Below are 16,284 nucleotides of genomic sequence, written 5' to 3' on the forward strand. Positions count from 1 at the left end.
TGAGCTTGATCTGTGTTCCTGTCCCTATTTTATGTCAGAAGATATAGAGGTAGCTTAGTTTGTTTGGGGAAAAATGTCTGCTACATGAACAAGCTGTCATTATTAGATATCTGATAGTAGCAACTAAATATTTTAATGCTAACTTTTACTTTGCATAGTCTTAATTCACTATATTTGCTAAGGAAATAGGCAATAAGAATAATTGAATTAATAGAAGCTTTGTCTTTTTTCACTGTCCCAGTCAATTTGATTTTTTTGATACAATGAAGCTATGTGGAAAGGAGTTTTGAGGGCAATGCTGTACATTTATCAGTTGTTGAAGGAGAGATGTTTAATGTTTGTGATTGTGCTGTGACCGGTTAAAATAATTTAAAATATTTAGATCTATAGGAACGTTAGTAAAATGTTCATCATTAGTGGTGATAGTACAGTTAGAATTAGGAGTAGAATACCATTCTTCTGACTCTTTGGTATGCTCTTTCCCCTCAATACTTTCTCCTTTTATACTGACAGCATTCTTATCATGTTTTCATGCTTTCTTAAGAATGAATTGAGAGACATATTTATCAAGTTCAAACACAGAAATGTCACTCCAAGTTTTGAGAATTTTTAGAACCTTAAGTAATGTGCTCCAAGCCACAAAACAAATAGCAAATCCTGTATTGGGTATGCTTGGGAGAGTCAGTAGCTGGTTTTCTGACTCATTTTTGCCATTTGCTTTCCGTTTTCTCCTTAGGCTGGAGTAGCCAGACCCTGATTCATGTACTGGCATACTTTCCTTGAAGATACATAGGAAATGGCTGATGTCATGATCACTTGAACTTTGTTTTATCCTACTGTTACTTGGTGATAATTTGTAAATAGTTTTAGAATTCATAGTTAATAGAAATTAATCAGAGAATTGAAGACAGAAACTATTGTACATTTTGCATGTTTCTTAGTTTTATTTATAGTTGAAATGATTTCTATTAACTGAAAGTGTAATTTATAAACATAGATTATTTTTAACTTCTACAGTAAACAATATTTTTATTTACATTTTTTAACAAAAGTTATAAACATGTCCAGATTGTCATAAATATATGATTCTCTATTGCTACATGTAATTAATGAGTGCAAGAGCACAAGCATTTTCATTTGTGTGGAAAAGTGGAAATGAATGGAAAATCTTCTACACATGTTTCTGTTTCCATTTCTATGTGTGCAGACCTCTAGGTTTTAACTATTCTATAATGTATCTTTACCTCAATCTGATTGATCTTCTACTACTACTATGTAAATTTTTTTTTGTATTTTTTTGTTTTTTTTTGTTTCTCAGTGAAATCAAACACTCAATGTAATTTTGTATCTAGCTGTACTAAGTCTTTGTTGATCTCAAAGTCATAAATAGGATTGACAAAAATATTTATCATTACCAAATTACATGCTCTCAATTGGACATTCATCTTCTCCTTGGAAACAATGAAAAACCAGAGTTTTGTAACTGAATTTGTCTTCCTGGGACTATCACAGAACCCAAATGTTCAAAAATTGATATTAATTATATGTTTATTTGTCTACATTGCAACTATCGGTGGCAACATGACAATTGTGGTGACCATTGTTTGCAGCCCTACACTGCTGAGCTCCCCCATGTATTTCTTTCTGGCTTTCCTGTCCTTACTGGATGCAAGCTTCTCCTCTGCCATGACACCCAAGATGATTGTAGATTGTGTCTATGAGAGAAAAACCATCTCCTTTGGAGGATGCATGATACAACTTTTTTTTGAACACTTCTTTGGTGGGGCTGAGGTGATTGTCCTGACAGCCATGGCCTATGACCGCTATGTGGCCATTTGTAAGCCTTTACACTACTCTTCTATTATGACTCCGAGATTATGTGGCATTCTGGTGGCAGTGGCCTGGGCAGGAGGCTTCTTACATTCCATTATACAAATTATCTTCACTTTGCAGCTGCCATTCTGTGGACCCAATGTCATTGATCATTTCATATGTGATTTATACCCATTGCTGGAGCTTGCCTGCATTGACACCCACATCTATGGACTTTTGGTGGCTGCCAACAGTGGGTTTATCTGCATCATAATCTTTTCCTTGTTGCTTTTTTCCTATGGTTTTATCTTGCTTTCACTAAAATCCCACAGTTCTGAAAGACAATGGAAAGCTCTGTCTACTTGTGGGTCCCACATTGCTGTAGTGGTCTTGTTCTTTATCCCATGCATATTTACATATGCAAGGCCTCCTACTTCTTTCTCCTTTGACAAAGTGGTAGCAATATTTTATACCATGCTATCCCCATTACTTAATCCAATGATTTATACTTTTAGAAATAAGGACATGAAGAATGCCATAAGGAAAGTGTGGAAGAAATTGATAGTGCATTCAGATGAAAAATAAAATGTTTTATTTTAACAAAATTAGTATTAATAATAAAGAAGTCAAAATTATTGCACACAAACCACACTATGTTTATTACTTATAGAGAATTAATGCAATTCTCCTGAACAGCCATTATTTTGGGTGTTAGAGAATGCTGTTTTTCCTTTTATATCAAGCATGCCCACTGAGTTGGAAACTCAATGTTCATGTGTATAAATTAAAAAGAATTGAATTTTATATTTAAAATCTTCTAATAAAAATGAAAACAATCAAGTCACCAGCTACAATAGTCGCTATTAACTTCATGCTTTTAAAAAGTCTGCAGGAAATTCAAAATTTTATATACATTCTGATGAAATCTTGTTAAACCTATTTTCAGTACAAAGAAATTTCAATTTATATTAGTGATCTCAATAAGAGCTATAATTTGGAAAGGATATAAAGAAAATCTTCACATAAATTCAATAGGTCCCCTGTTTCTCGTGACTTCAATATTTAATGGGAATCTCTTGCCATTTATTAAAGAATTTGAATCATGTCTTGATATCTTGAGAGATAATCCTTGGTTGGTTCATTTCTACCAGGGCATGTTTTCTTCTTGGGTTGAGAGATGTCTTATGCCAATCAGCCCTGGGAAAAGAAATGGGAGGACACCAGAATTATAGATAATCATCTCTTAGAAAAATAACCCAAAAGGATTCTAAAAGGAATTCTAGATATTCCACAGAACTAAACCAGCTAAGATCAACTGCAGATGCAGTAAGTTGACTCTTTCTGACCCTTACGATGCCATAAAACATTAGGACACCATAGAGTAAAATAGTTCTCAAAAGAGGATTGTATTTCAATTAATACACTGACTTTAATCTTCTTGAATTTTTTTGTTGTTCTTTCGAGACAGGATTTCTCTGTAGCTCTTGTAGACCAGGCTTGCCTCCAAGTCACAGAGATCTGCCTGCCTCTGCCTCCTGAGTGATTAAAGGCATGTGCACCACCGCCTGATTCTTCTTGACTTTTATATATAAACTAAAAACAATTTTATTTGAAGTTATCAATATGGAAACCATTCCAGTTTCCACATATCTGCTTATTGTAATCTCAGCACTTGGAAGGTAGAGATAGGAGATTCCCTATGAGTTTGTAACCATTCTGATCAACATAAAGACTTCTATGTCAGCCTCTGAAACAGAAACAGCCAGTCTTATGAAAAATAGAAAAAAAAGATAAATTGTACCTATAATTCCTTAAATTAATTCATCTAAGTTTGCATTGTGTTACAGTTCAAACTCTCTTACCATACCAATATTACTAAAGCTATACATTAATTGAGTAATACGAAAGAGGTACTAAATTATTTTATATTTTCCTTAGTACTTTGAGTTTTCACAGTCATGGCCCATGGCCAGCATGTGGCTAATTTCAAGACCTTGAATTCCTCCTCCATCATGAACAGGGGACTCTGTTGTGGGTGGCCATATCTGGGGGATTTTAAAATTCCATCATATGCATTGTTATCACATTATAGTTGCTCTTCTGTGGGCACAATGTTATCATCATTTTTGGTTTGATTTGTACCAAATACTGCACAAAATTTCTAAGAATATGTAAAGTAAAAGGCAGAAATTATTTCATTTATTGTTGCGTTATGAAGTTCAAACGAATTAAGTTTTAAACCATTATCTGTGGAAAGAATATACATTTCAACAGACTCAGAAGTTTGTAATAAACCATGGGCACACTGGTGTACCTTTCCTTCACCTTTTTCTGGGTTTCCTAACAGTATAATATAAAAGGTCATAGTATAATATTTCAATGTACACATGTAATGTGTTTCATCATATTTCTCTTCTAAATTGCTCTAAATTTCACCTCACACAATTCTTCACACCTATTTATAGAGAGCTGAGTGGAGCCGCACCCGATGGTGCTGGATCCCGCCCTCAGCGATTCCCAAAGCGAGTGCTTTCTGTGATAATCAACTCCTGATATGGCTAAGGCCTGACTCATGCTATTATCATGCAATGATTGTCAGCTGCTTGTATTTGCGTGGACCTATGGGCAGTGCCCACGTGGCAATCCAGGGTTGGCGGCCCGTGCCTTTTTAAGCACTGGAAGAGGTTTGCCTAGAGAGAGAGAGAGAGAAAGAGAAAGAGAAGGAGAAAGTTTGCTGTGAAAAAGATCCTGAATAAAACTCCTGCAAGAAGAGCTCCGGTGTTGTGTCTTCCTTGCTGGTCGAGGCAGGCACGACAAGTGGTGGCCCGAACGGGGAACCTCCAAATCTCTCTCCTTGGAGCCCAGAACTTGCTGCAGTCAGGGGGTGCACTGGTAAATCCTCAGGTAAGATTGAGGAATCGTGACAAAGGCGGGTTTTCTGCTCTCATCGATAGAAAAAGGGAGAGCAAGGTAGTAGAGCTGTGACAAGAGTGGACGGGTTAAAAGTGAGATTGTATGAATCTAACATTTGTTCAGATGGGCGCTTCACCTTTACACCCATTTTTTTTAGCTCTTGACAAAGGAGTCAGATTAGTTTGGAAGCTAGTGTGGCTTTGCTTGAATGACTAAAGGTATAGTGAAGCAATAGAGAATAGCCAGGCCGCCTTAGAGATCCAACAGAGGAGAAAAGATCTGAGAGAGCAGGCTCTGAAAAGGCTGTGTTTGACACTGGGTCAGGTAAAGGTACGAGGAAAAGGGACCCAGGAAAAGGAAAAACAGGATTATATCCTAGTCTGTCAGAACTGGAGGAGTCGGATATTTCCACTCACTCAATCTGATGATGATGACGATGAGGAAGAGGAGATCTTTTATGTGGTCCCCCTCGAATCTATCCATAAATCTCTAGACACGATAAAGATCAAGAGAAAAGAAAGGGAGAAACAGAAGCAAAAACACCTCGAAACTACAAGAAGGAATGTAACTCCTTTGGCCCCCTCTGTATCCTGAGGTCAAGGGAGCAGAAGGACGGATTTCTTTCAGTCCTGGAGTATGGAAGGAGGTCAGAGAGGAAATGATGACCCAGAAAGTAGTTGGAATGATGACTGCTTTCCCGGTATTTCAAGATCAACAAGGTAACAGATATCATGAGCTGTTAGATTTCAAGGTTATCAAAACATTGGCTGAGACTGTCTGGACCTATGGAATTTCAGCCTCTTTTATGGTGGCTCAGGTAGAGGCTTTACATAGATATGCTATGACCCCATCTGACTGGATGAACCTTGCAAAGGCTTGCTTATCCCTTGGTCAATATTTGGATTGGAAAGCTTTTTTAATTGAATTTGCCAATGCACAGGCTGCAGTAAATTTGGCAGCTGGAGGAGCTCAGGCAGTCTGGGATATGGACATGCTCCTCGGACAAGGTAGATTTGCCAATCAACAAAATGGATATCCTCCTCAGGTGTATGAGCAAATTAACAATCTTGCTACTCAAGCCTGGAAATCTCTGCCAAATAGATGGGAAGTAAGGGGTAATCTAACAAAGATTATCCAAGGACCTACAGATCCTTTTCCTGATTTTGTGGCCAGGATGGTAGAAGCGGCAGGAAAGATATTTGATGACCCTGACACTGCCATGCCATTAATTAAACAGTAAGTGTTTGAGCAATGTACTAAGGAATGTAGGGTAGCTATCACTCCATATAAGAGCAGGGGGTTGGAATATTGGATGAGAGCATATAGAGAGCTAGGAGTCCCGTTAACCAATTCTGGGCTAGCTGCTGCTGTACTTCGGCTAAGTAAAAATGGCAACAATATGGGAACTTGCTTTCAATGTGGCAAGGCAGGCCATATAAGGTTTAACTGCCCTCGAGGAGGAATCACTCAGCAGGGACATGCCCAGGAAGCTGGCAATGGTCAACGCTCAATTCCAGGACTATGCCCCAGAAAAAGGTACAAAAAGATAAAATTGTTTTTTTAATTTTTTTTAATTTATTTATTTATTGAAGATTTCTGTCTCTTCCCCGCCACCGCCTCCCATTTCCCTCCCCCTCCCCCAATTAGGTCCCGCACCCCAGCCCGAAAAGCAATCAGGGTTCCCTGTCCTGTGGGAAGTCCAAAGAACCCCCACCTCCATGCCGGTCTAGTAAGTTGAGCATCCAAACTGCCTAGGCTCCCACAAAGCCAGTGCGTGCAGTAGGATCAGAAACCCATTGCCATTGTTCTTGAGTTCTCAGTAGTCCTCATTGTTTGCTCTGTTCAGAGAGTCCAGTTTTATCCCAGGCTTTTCCAGACCCAGGCCAGCTGGTCTTGGTGAGTTCCCAGTAGAACATCCCCGTTGTCTCAGTGTGTGGGTACACCCCTCGCGGTCCTGAGTTCCTTGCTCGTGCTCTCTCTCCTTCTGCTCCTGATTTGAAACTTGAGATTTCAGTCCTGTGCTCCAATGTGGGTCTCTGTCTCTGTCTTCTTTCATCACTTGCTGAAGGTTAATATTCAGGAGGATGCCTATATGTTTTTCTTTGGGTTCTCCTTATTTAGCTTCTCTAGGATCAGTAATTATAGGCTCAATGTCCTTGGTTTATGGCTAGAAACCAAATATGAGTGAGTACATCCCTTGTTCCTCTTTTTGGGTCTGGCTTACCTCACTCAGGATAGTGTTTTCTATTTCCATCCATTTGCATGCAAAATTCAAGAAGGCCTTGTTTTTTTTTTTTTTTTTTTTTTTTTTTTTTTTTTTTTTTGCTGAGTAGTACTCTAATATGTATATATTCCATACTTTCTTCATCCATTCTTCCATTGAAGGGCATCTAGGTTGTTTCCATGTTCTGGCTATCACAAACAATGCTGCTATGAACATCGTAGAGCATACACTTTTGTTGTATGATAAGACCTCTCTTGGGTATATTCCCAAGAGTGGTATTGCTGGGTCCAGGGGTAAGTTGATCCTGAATTTCCTGAGAAACCACCACACTGATTTCCAAAGTGGTTGCACAAGTTTGCATTCCCACCAGCAATGGATTAGTGTACCCCTTTCTCCACAACATCTCCAACAAAGGCTATCATTGGTGTTTTTTATTTTAGCCATTCTGACAGGTGTAAGATGATATCTTAAAGTTGTCTTGATTTGCATTTCCCTGATCGCTAAGGAAGTTGAGCATGACCTTTAAGTGTCTTTTGACCATTTGAAGTTCTGTTGAGAATTCTCTGTTCAGCTCATTGCCCCATTTTATAATTGGGTTGATTATCCATTTACGGTCTAGTTTCTTGAGATCTTTATATATTTTGGAGATCAGACCTTTGTCAGTTGCGGGGTTGGTGAAAATCTTCTCCCAGTTAGTGGGTTGCCTTTATGTCTTAGTAACAGTGTCCTTTGCTTTACAGAAGCTTCTCAGTCTCAGGAGGTCCCATTTATTCAATGAGGTCCTTAATGTCTGTGCTGCTGGGGTTGTACATAAGAAGTGGTCCCCCGTGCCCATGTGTTGTAGAGTACTTCCCACTTTCTCTTCTATCAGGTTCAGTGTATTTGGACTGATATTGAGGTTTTTAATCCATTTGGACTTGAGTTTTGTGCATGGTGATAGATATGGATCTATTTTCATTCTTCTACAGGTTGACATCCAGTTTTGCCAGCACTATTTGTTGAAGATGCTCTCTTTTTTCCATTGTATACTTTCAGCTCCTTTATCGAAAATCAGGTGTTCTAAGGTTTGTGGGTTAATGTCAGGGTCTTCTATTCGATTCCATTGGTCGACTTCTCTGTTTTTATGCCAATACCAAGCTGTTTTCAATACTGTAGCTCTGTAGTAGAATTTGAAGTCAGGGATGGTAATGCCTCCAGACGCTCCTTTGTTGTATAAGATTGATTTGGCTATCCTGGGTTTTTTGTTTATCCATGTAAAGTTGATTATTGTCTTCTCCAGATCTGTGAAGGATTTTGATGGGATTTTGATGGGGATTGCATTGAATCTATAGATTGCTTTTGGTAGAATTGCCATTTTTACTATGTTGATCCTCCTAATCCAGGAGCAAGGAAGATCTTTCCATTTTCTGGTGTCCTCTTCAATTTCTCTCTTCAAAGACTTAAAGTTCTTGTCAAATAAATCTTTCAATCCTTGGTCAGAGTTACCCCAAGATATTTTATGCTATTTGTGGCTATCGTGAAAGGTGATGCTTCTATAATTTCCCTCTCTGTTTCCTTATCCTTAGTGTATAGGAAGGCCACTGATTTTTTGGAGTTGATCTTGTATCCTGCCACATTACTAAAGGTGTTTATCAGCTGTAGGAGTTCTTTGGTAGAATTTTTGGGGTCGCTTATGTATACTATCATATCATCTGCAAATAACGAGAGCTTCACTTCTTCTTTTCCGATACGAATCCCCTTGATCCCTTTATGTTGTCTTATTGCTATTGCTAGAATTTCAAACACTATATTCAAGAGGTATGGAGAGAGTGGACATCCTTGTTGTGTTCCTGATTTTTGTGGGATTGCTTTGAGTTTTTCTCCATTTAATTTAATGTAAGCTGACGGCTTGCTGTAAATAGCTTTTATTATATTTACATATGACCCTTGTATCCCTAATCTCTCCAAGACTTTTATCATAAAGGGGTATTGAATTTTGTCAAATGCTTTTTCAGCATCTAATGAAATGATCATATGGTTTTTTTCTTTTAGTTTATTTATATGGTGGATTACATTGATAGATTTGCGTATGTTGAACCAGCCCTGCATCTCTGGGATGAAGCCTACTTGATCATAATGGATAATTTTTCTAATGTGTTCTTGGATTCGGTTTGCCAGTATTTTATTGAGAATTTTTGCATCGATATTCATGAGTGAGATAGGCCTGTAATTTTCTTTCTTGGTTGGGTCTTTGTGTGGTTTTGGTATCAGGGTAACTGTAGCTTCATAAAAGGAATTTGGCAATGACTCTTCTGTTTCTATATTGTGAAATACATTAAGGAGTATAGGTATTAGCTCTTCTTGGAAGTAGAATTCTGCATTGAAACCATCTGGTCCTGGGCTTTTTTTGGAAGGTAGATTTTTGATAACTGTTTCTAGTTCTTCGCGACTAACAGGTCTATTTAAATCGTTAACCTGGTTTTGGTTTAGCTTTGGTATGTGGCACTTATCTAAAAAAATGTCCATTGCTTTAGCATTTTCTAGTTTTGTGGCATACAGGCTTTTGTAGTAAGATCTAATGAGTCTCTGAATTTCCTCTGTGTCTGTGGTTATGTCCCCCTTTTCATTTCTGATCTTATTTATTTGCGTGTTCTCTCTCTGTCGTTTAATTAGTTTTTATAGGGGTTTGTCGATCTTGTTGATTTTCTTAAGAACCAACTTTTTGTTTCATTGATTCTTTGGACTGTTTTCTGCGTTTCTATTTTGTTTATTTCCTCCCTCAGTTTGATTATTTCCAGTCGTCTACTCCTCCTGGGCGTGTCTGCTTCTTTTTTTTTTCTAAAGCTTTCAGGTGTGCTGTTAAGTCTCCGATGTATGCTTTCTCTGTTTTCTTTAAGTGGGCACTTAGTGCTATGAACTTTCCTCTTAGCACTGCTTTCATAGTGTCCCATAGGTTTGAGTATGTTGTCCCTTTATTTTCATTAAATTCAAGGAAGACTTTAATTTCTTTCTTGATTTCTTCCTTGACCCAGGTGTGGTTCAGTAGTTGACTGTTGAGTTTCCATGAGTTTGTCGGCTTTCTGGAGGTAGGATTGTTGTTGAATTCTAACTTTAATCCGTGGTGATCTGATAAGACACAGGTGGACACTGATATTTTTTTGTATCTGTGGAGGTTTCCTTTGTTTCCGAGTATGTGGTCAATTTTCGAGAAGGTTCCATGGGCTGCAGAGAAGAAGGTATATTCTTTCCTATTTGTGTGGAATGTTCTATAGATATCTGTTAAGTCCATTTGCTTCATTACCTCCAGTAGTTCTCTTACTTCTCTATTAGGTTTCTGTCTGATTGACCTGTCCATTGCTGAGAGAGGTGTATTGAAGTCTCCTACTACTAGTGTGTGTGTGGTTTGATGTCTGCCTTGAGTTTTAGTAATATTTCTTTTACATATGTGAGTGCTTTTATATTAGGGGCGTAATTTTCAGGATTGAGACGTCATCCTCACAAATTGTTCCTGTTATGAGTATAAAGTATCCATCTCGATCTCTTCTGATTGATTTTAGTTTGAAGTCAGTTTTGTTAGAAATTAATATGGCCACACCTGCTTTTTTCTTAGGACCATTTGCTTGAAAGACCTTTTCCCAACCCTTTACTCTGAGTAGATGCCTGTCTTTGTGGTTGAGATGTGTTTCTTGCAAACAGCAGAATGTTTGATCCTGTTTTCGTATCCAATCTCTTAGCCTGTGCCTTTTTATAGGTGAATTGAGACCATTAATATTAAGTGATATTAATGACCAGTGGTTGTTTATGCCAGATATTCTTATTGTTTTTGGAAGTAGAATTTGTGTGTCTCCCTTCTGTGAGTTGTGCTAGTGAAGGGTCGCTAGATGCCTGAGTTATTTTAGGAAGTGTTGGCAATGTTGGATTCCTTGGGTTGCGGTTTTCCTTCTATTACTTTCTGTAGGGCTGGATTCGTGGCTACGTATTGTTTAAATTTGTTCTTATCCTGGAATGTCTTGATTTCTCCATTTATAGTGAACGAAAGCTTGGCTGGGTATAGTAGTCTGGGCTTGCATCCATGGTCTCTTAGCTTCTGCAGTACTTCTATCCAGGACCTTCTGGCTTTCATTGTTTCCATAGAGAAATCAGGTGTTAGTCTGATCGGTTTACCTTTATAAGTTACTTGGCCATTTTCCTTTGCAGCTCTTAGTATTCTTTCTTTAACCTGTATATTTTGTGTTTTGATTATTATATGGCGAGGGGATGTTTTCCTTTGATCCAGTCTGTTTGGTGTTCTGTATGCTTCTTGAATATTCAAAGGAATATCTTTCCTTAGGTTGGGAAAGTTTTCTTCCATAATTTTGTTCAAAATATTTTCTGGGCCTTTGAGCTGTGACTCTTCTCCTTCTTCTATTCCTATTATTCTTAGATTTGGTCTTTTTATTATGTCCCATATTTCCTGAATGTTTTGTGATGAGAATTTGTTGGCTTTGCAGTTTTCTTTGATCAGAGCGTTTATTTTCTCTATGGTGTCCTCAGAATCTGAGATTCTTTCTTCTATTTCTTGTATTCTATTGATTATGCTTGTTTCCGTAGGCTCTGCTCGTTGACCTAGATTTTCCATATCCAGCTGGTCCTCAGTTTGTGTTTTCTTCCTTGCTTCCATTTCAGTTTTCAATTCTTGACCTGTTTCCATTACCTGTTTGATCGTTCTTTCTTGGTTTCCTAGGGTATTATGTACGTATTTACTCATTTCTTCAAATTTTTGGTTATACTTCTCATCCATTTCTATAAGGGCATTTTTCACATGTTGTTTAAGGGACTCTACTGCTTTCATAAAGTCAATTTTTTCCACTTCTGTGTTAGGGTGTTGGAGACCTTCTTTTGTAAGATCATTGGGTTCTGGTGTTTTCATGTTGTTTTTCAGATTATTGGGTGAATTCTTTCCTTGGCACCTGCCCATCTCCTCCTATCGATGCTATCTAAGGGATCTGTTAAAACTGGTTCAGGTTTCCCTGCTGGCCAGGGGCTCCTATTACAAAATGCCCTTGCTCTGTTTCCTGGCTCCTGCCGGGGGCCACGATCCCTCTCACCCCTCAGAAGGGTCTTCAGGAATAGGACCCGGCTCCTCCTTTGCCAGGGACCTCCACAACGGAAGGCCTACCTCTTTGGTTTAATTGTAGTGGGGCGATCTGTTCTTGGTGTTGCGCGCGGTCCCTGCAGCCTGCTTCTGCTGCTGGGACAGTTTCTGCCGCCAGCATCCTGTGTCCTCTGCTGCCGCTCCAATCCCAGCCAGTCCCAGCCAGTCCCAGCTGGTCCCAGTCTGTCCCCGCCGGCTCCGGCCGCCTTCTGCTGCCCGGGGTTCCGGCCGCCTTTCGCCGCCCAGTGTTCCCCAAAAAGATAAAATTGTTAATTACTTAGAAGTAAGAGTTTGTGAGAAACAGATTATCCCTCAAAAGATAGAGTTAAGGAAAGATAGTTTAAAGACACTAAATGATTTTCAAAAACTGTTAGGTGATATAAATTGGATTAGATGTTATTTGAAGTTACCAAACTACGAGTTAAAGCCCCTGTATAGTGTTTTAAATGGAGACTCTGCTTTGGATTCTCCAATGCACTTGACTACTGAGGCACGAGAAGCATTAAAAAAGGTGGAAAACAGGTTACAAGACGCCTTCCTACAAAGGATACAAGAGGGTCAAGATATTGCTTTATTCATTCTTCCCTCATATTACCAGCCCACAGGACTCTTATGGCAGAGTGGACCATTGCTTTGGATATATCCTAAGATATCTCCAGCTAAATCTCTTGAGCATTATCCTACTGCTGTAGTGACTTTGGCATTAAACAGAATTCAGCAGTGCCTACAATATTTTGGGGTTGCCCCCACAACCATTATAGTGCCTTATTCCAATCAAGTAAAGATTTTATGTGCTACCTTAGATGAGTGGGCCATCTTGCATTGCTCCTATCCAGGGCCTATAGATTGTCACTATCCTCAACATCCATTGCTGACTGTCTTTAAGGAACACCCAGTGATATTTCCAAAAATTACTACTTTACAACCCATTCCAGGAGCCAGTGTTATTTTTACAGATGGATCTAAGACCGGTTGTGGTGCTTATATGGTAGATTCCTTGGAGCCTGTTATACATCAATTTTCCCCTGGAGCCCCTCAACAAGTTGAACTGGCGATTGTCATAGAAGTGTTTAAGGCCTGCCCTTTTGCATTCAATCTAATTTCAGATTCATGTTATGTTGTTAATGTCTTAAGATCCTTAGAATGTGCGGGACCCATTAGGTCTTCTAGTCCCATACATGTAGTACTTGTACAATTACAGCTTTTACTCTGGCAGCAAAAAAAAATCCCTTTTTTGTACAACATATCTGTGCACATTCGGGATTACCAGGTCCTTTAGCTGAGGGCAATGACAAAGTAGATTGTTGTACCAGATAAGAATGGATATTTCTTGCCTCTGCTTTACAGAGAGCATATAATTTTCATAAGGAATTTCATGTTAATTCCAAAACCCTACAACAAAAATTTAATATCTCTCTTGCTGATGCACAGAAAGTGGTTGTAGATTGCCCACAATGTGCTGTTTATTGTCATCCTCAAACCTTGGGAATCAATCCACATGGATTACTCCCTCTTAAAATTTGGCAAATGGATGTTACACATATTTCGGAATTTGGCAAGCTGAAATATGTGCATGTTTCAGTTGATTCATATTCTGGCATTATTCATGCCACATCCATGACAGGTGAAAAGGTGACTCAGGTGATTGCTCATTGTCTAGAAGCATGGTCAGCCTGGGGAAAGCCCCTACAATTAAAGACTGATAATGGTCCTGCTTATGCTGGACAAAAATTCACCTCATTTTGTCAATGTATGGGTGTTCAATTGACACATGGACTGCCATACAATCCACAAGGACAAGGCATTGTAGAACGTGCCCATCGATCTCTAAAGGAGATACTTCAAAAACAAAAAGGGGGAATAGGCCATGAGCAAACCCCTAAGAATAGACTTTCCTTAGCCTTATTTACTTTAAATTTTTTAAACTTGGATAACTCCATTCAGGCTGCCGCAGACAGGCATTCATGTCAGTCCAGTCCTTCAAAAGGAATGGTGACCTGGAAGGATGCTTTGACAGGGGTCTGGCATGGACCTGATCCCGTGCTGGCATGGGCATGAGGCACTGTTTGTGTTTTTGCACAGGATCATTTGGACCCTATTTGGGTGCCAGAACGCCTGGTGAGGAAGGTGCAAGTGCAGATGGAGGCAGAAAAGGATGTTACGGATATGTCTGGGGATCCTGTGCCTGTTCCTCACACACTCAACGGAGAAAGTGATGGCGGAGCTGCGGTGGGGGATTCTGTCAGCCTTTCCCAAGCCGATGCCAGTTCGCCATGACCTGGATCATCATAGCCATGGATCATCTGAAGGAGTGGGTGGGAATAGGAGCCCTAACAGGCTTAATGGTGCTTGCCTCCCTGGTATACCTACAGTGCATTTGTCACATAAGGGTTTCACAGCATTGCAATGCAGTTATGATCATTCAGGCCTTCACGGTCATTGAAGCAGAACAGTCCCCTCAAGCTTGGTTATCTATACTTGAGCACAGGATGTGAGGCTTGTGCATTGCACTTGAGGTCAGAGAAGTCAACCTCAAATAGAGCAAGTCTGATTGCATGTGGGTTGGTATCTAACTCCTATCTCTGTAAAAAGACACCAGACAGGTCTAGTGTTCTCTAAGTGGATGGCACCTGGACAGACACTAGCACATGTTCCATTTTTAACAGAAATCAGATCTCTACACTTGCCTGTTGCTTTACAAAACAAAAAGGGGGGACTGTAGGGAGCTGCATAAAGCCACACCTGATGGTGATGTGTGGAGAGCTGCGAGGAGCCACACCTGATGGTGCTGGATCCCGCCCTCCGTGATTCCAAAAGCGAGTGCTTTCTGTGATAATCAACTCCTGATATGGCTAAGGCCTGACTCATGCTATTATCACGCAATGATCGTCAGCTGCTTGCATTTGTGTGGACCTATGGGCAGTGCCCATGTGGCAATCCAGGGTTGGCGGCCCGTGCCTTTTTAAGCACTGGAAGAGGTTTGCCTAGAGAGAGAGAGAGAGAAAAAGAGAAAGAGAAGGAGAAAGATTGCTGTGAAAAAGATCCTGAATAAAACTGCTGCAAGAAGAGCTCCAGTGTTGCGTCTTCCTTGCTGGTCAAGGCTGGTGCGACACCTATTAATTTCCTTTTTATTGCCTTGTCCCTTTTATATCCCCTCTATCTACATACAAGATAAAAATCCAGGAGGTTTTTGAGCTGTGAAGTGACTTATCTTACTTCACTCATTGGTCTCCTGCTCCATTCATTTTCTTACAAATACCATTTTATTTTATTTTATTTTATGATTTCATACAGTTATGTTTTGTCTGTATTTATCACATTTTAAATTAATTGAACTGTTGGTACCCACCTGGACTGAGTCTCTAGTTTACCTATAGTGGATGTGTGGTAAGCTTGGGGATAAATTCCTCTCCATTGTAAATTTACTTTTGTTTACTGAATAGTCATTCAGTCCTATTGTGGTTAGATGTTATATGTTCTTAAATTTTATCGGAACTGTCATGCTGATTTTAATAAAATCTGAACACGTTCTTGCCAGCATAGAATAAGTCATTCTTTTTTTTTTTTTTGAGACAGGGTTTCTCCGTAGCTTTTGGTTCCTGTCCTGGAACTAGCTCTTGTAGACCAGGCTGGCCTCGAACTCACAGAGATCCGCCTGCCTCTGCCTCCCGAGTGCTGGGATTAAAGGCGTGCGCCACCACCGCCCGGCAGAATAAGTCATTCTTCTGTCTGTCACAAATAAGTTTGTGGTCATTTAAAAAGTAAAACAATAGGTTTACTCAATGTGAGTATTAAAACATTTACATAAAAATCTTACAAGGTGAAGGAGATAAAACAACTTTGATGATTTTTCCTAAAAACAAATTTTATAGTATTTCATAGACAAGATCCATATTTGATATTGCTTCCATTTCTTGCCCTTTATTTACTTGGTCACAGGAGACTACTTCCTAAATATAATACCAGTAGCACAGAAACTGAGAGAAACAATAAATAAATGTGACATCCTGAAACCGAGAAGCTTCTGCAAAGCAAAAATCATAGTCAATCAGACAAAAAAGGAGCCTACTGAATGGGAAAAATCTTTACCAACCCCATATCAGACAAAGAATTGATCTGCAAAATATATAAAGAGCTCAAGAAATTAGACATCTAAATTCCAAATAATCCAATTAAAAATGGTATAAAGAATTAAACAGAAATCTCAACAGAAGAATCTCAA

At 39.2% G+C, this 16,284-nt stretch overlaps 1 protein-coding gene across 1 annotated transcript; it reads left to right on the forward strand.

Annotated features, from left to right (window-relative positions):
• Nucleotides 1-1,434: 1,434 nt before the first annotated feature.
• On the forward strand, nucleotides 1,435-2,397 carry LOC121442025 (olfactory receptor 4C15-like). The gene has a single exon (XM_041643462.1). The coding sequence runs from the start codon at nucleotides 1,462-1,464 to the stop codon at nucleotides 2,395-2,397; it is 936 nt and encodes a 311-aa protein (XP_041499396.1). The 5' UTR covers nucleotides 1,435-1,461.
• The last annotated feature ends 13,887 nt before the right edge of the window (nucleotides 2,398-16,284 follow it).

This window comes from Microtus oregoni, unplaced genomic scaffold (genome assembly GCF_018167655.1).
Source record: "Microtus oregoni isolate MIOR12 unplaced genomic scaffold, Mior012 000002F_ref0000024, whole genome shotgun sequence".
In the NCBI taxonomy this organism is placed as follows: domain Eukaryota; kingdom Metazoa; phylum Chordata; class Mammalia; order Rodentia; family Cricetidae; genus Microtus; species Microtus oregoni.

What these genes read in the sequence shown, in the direction of transcription:
- LOC121442025 (XM_041643462.1), top strand. Translation starts at nt 1,462, where the DNA reads ATGAAAAACCAGAGTTTTGTAACTGAATTTGTCTTCCTGGGACTATCA.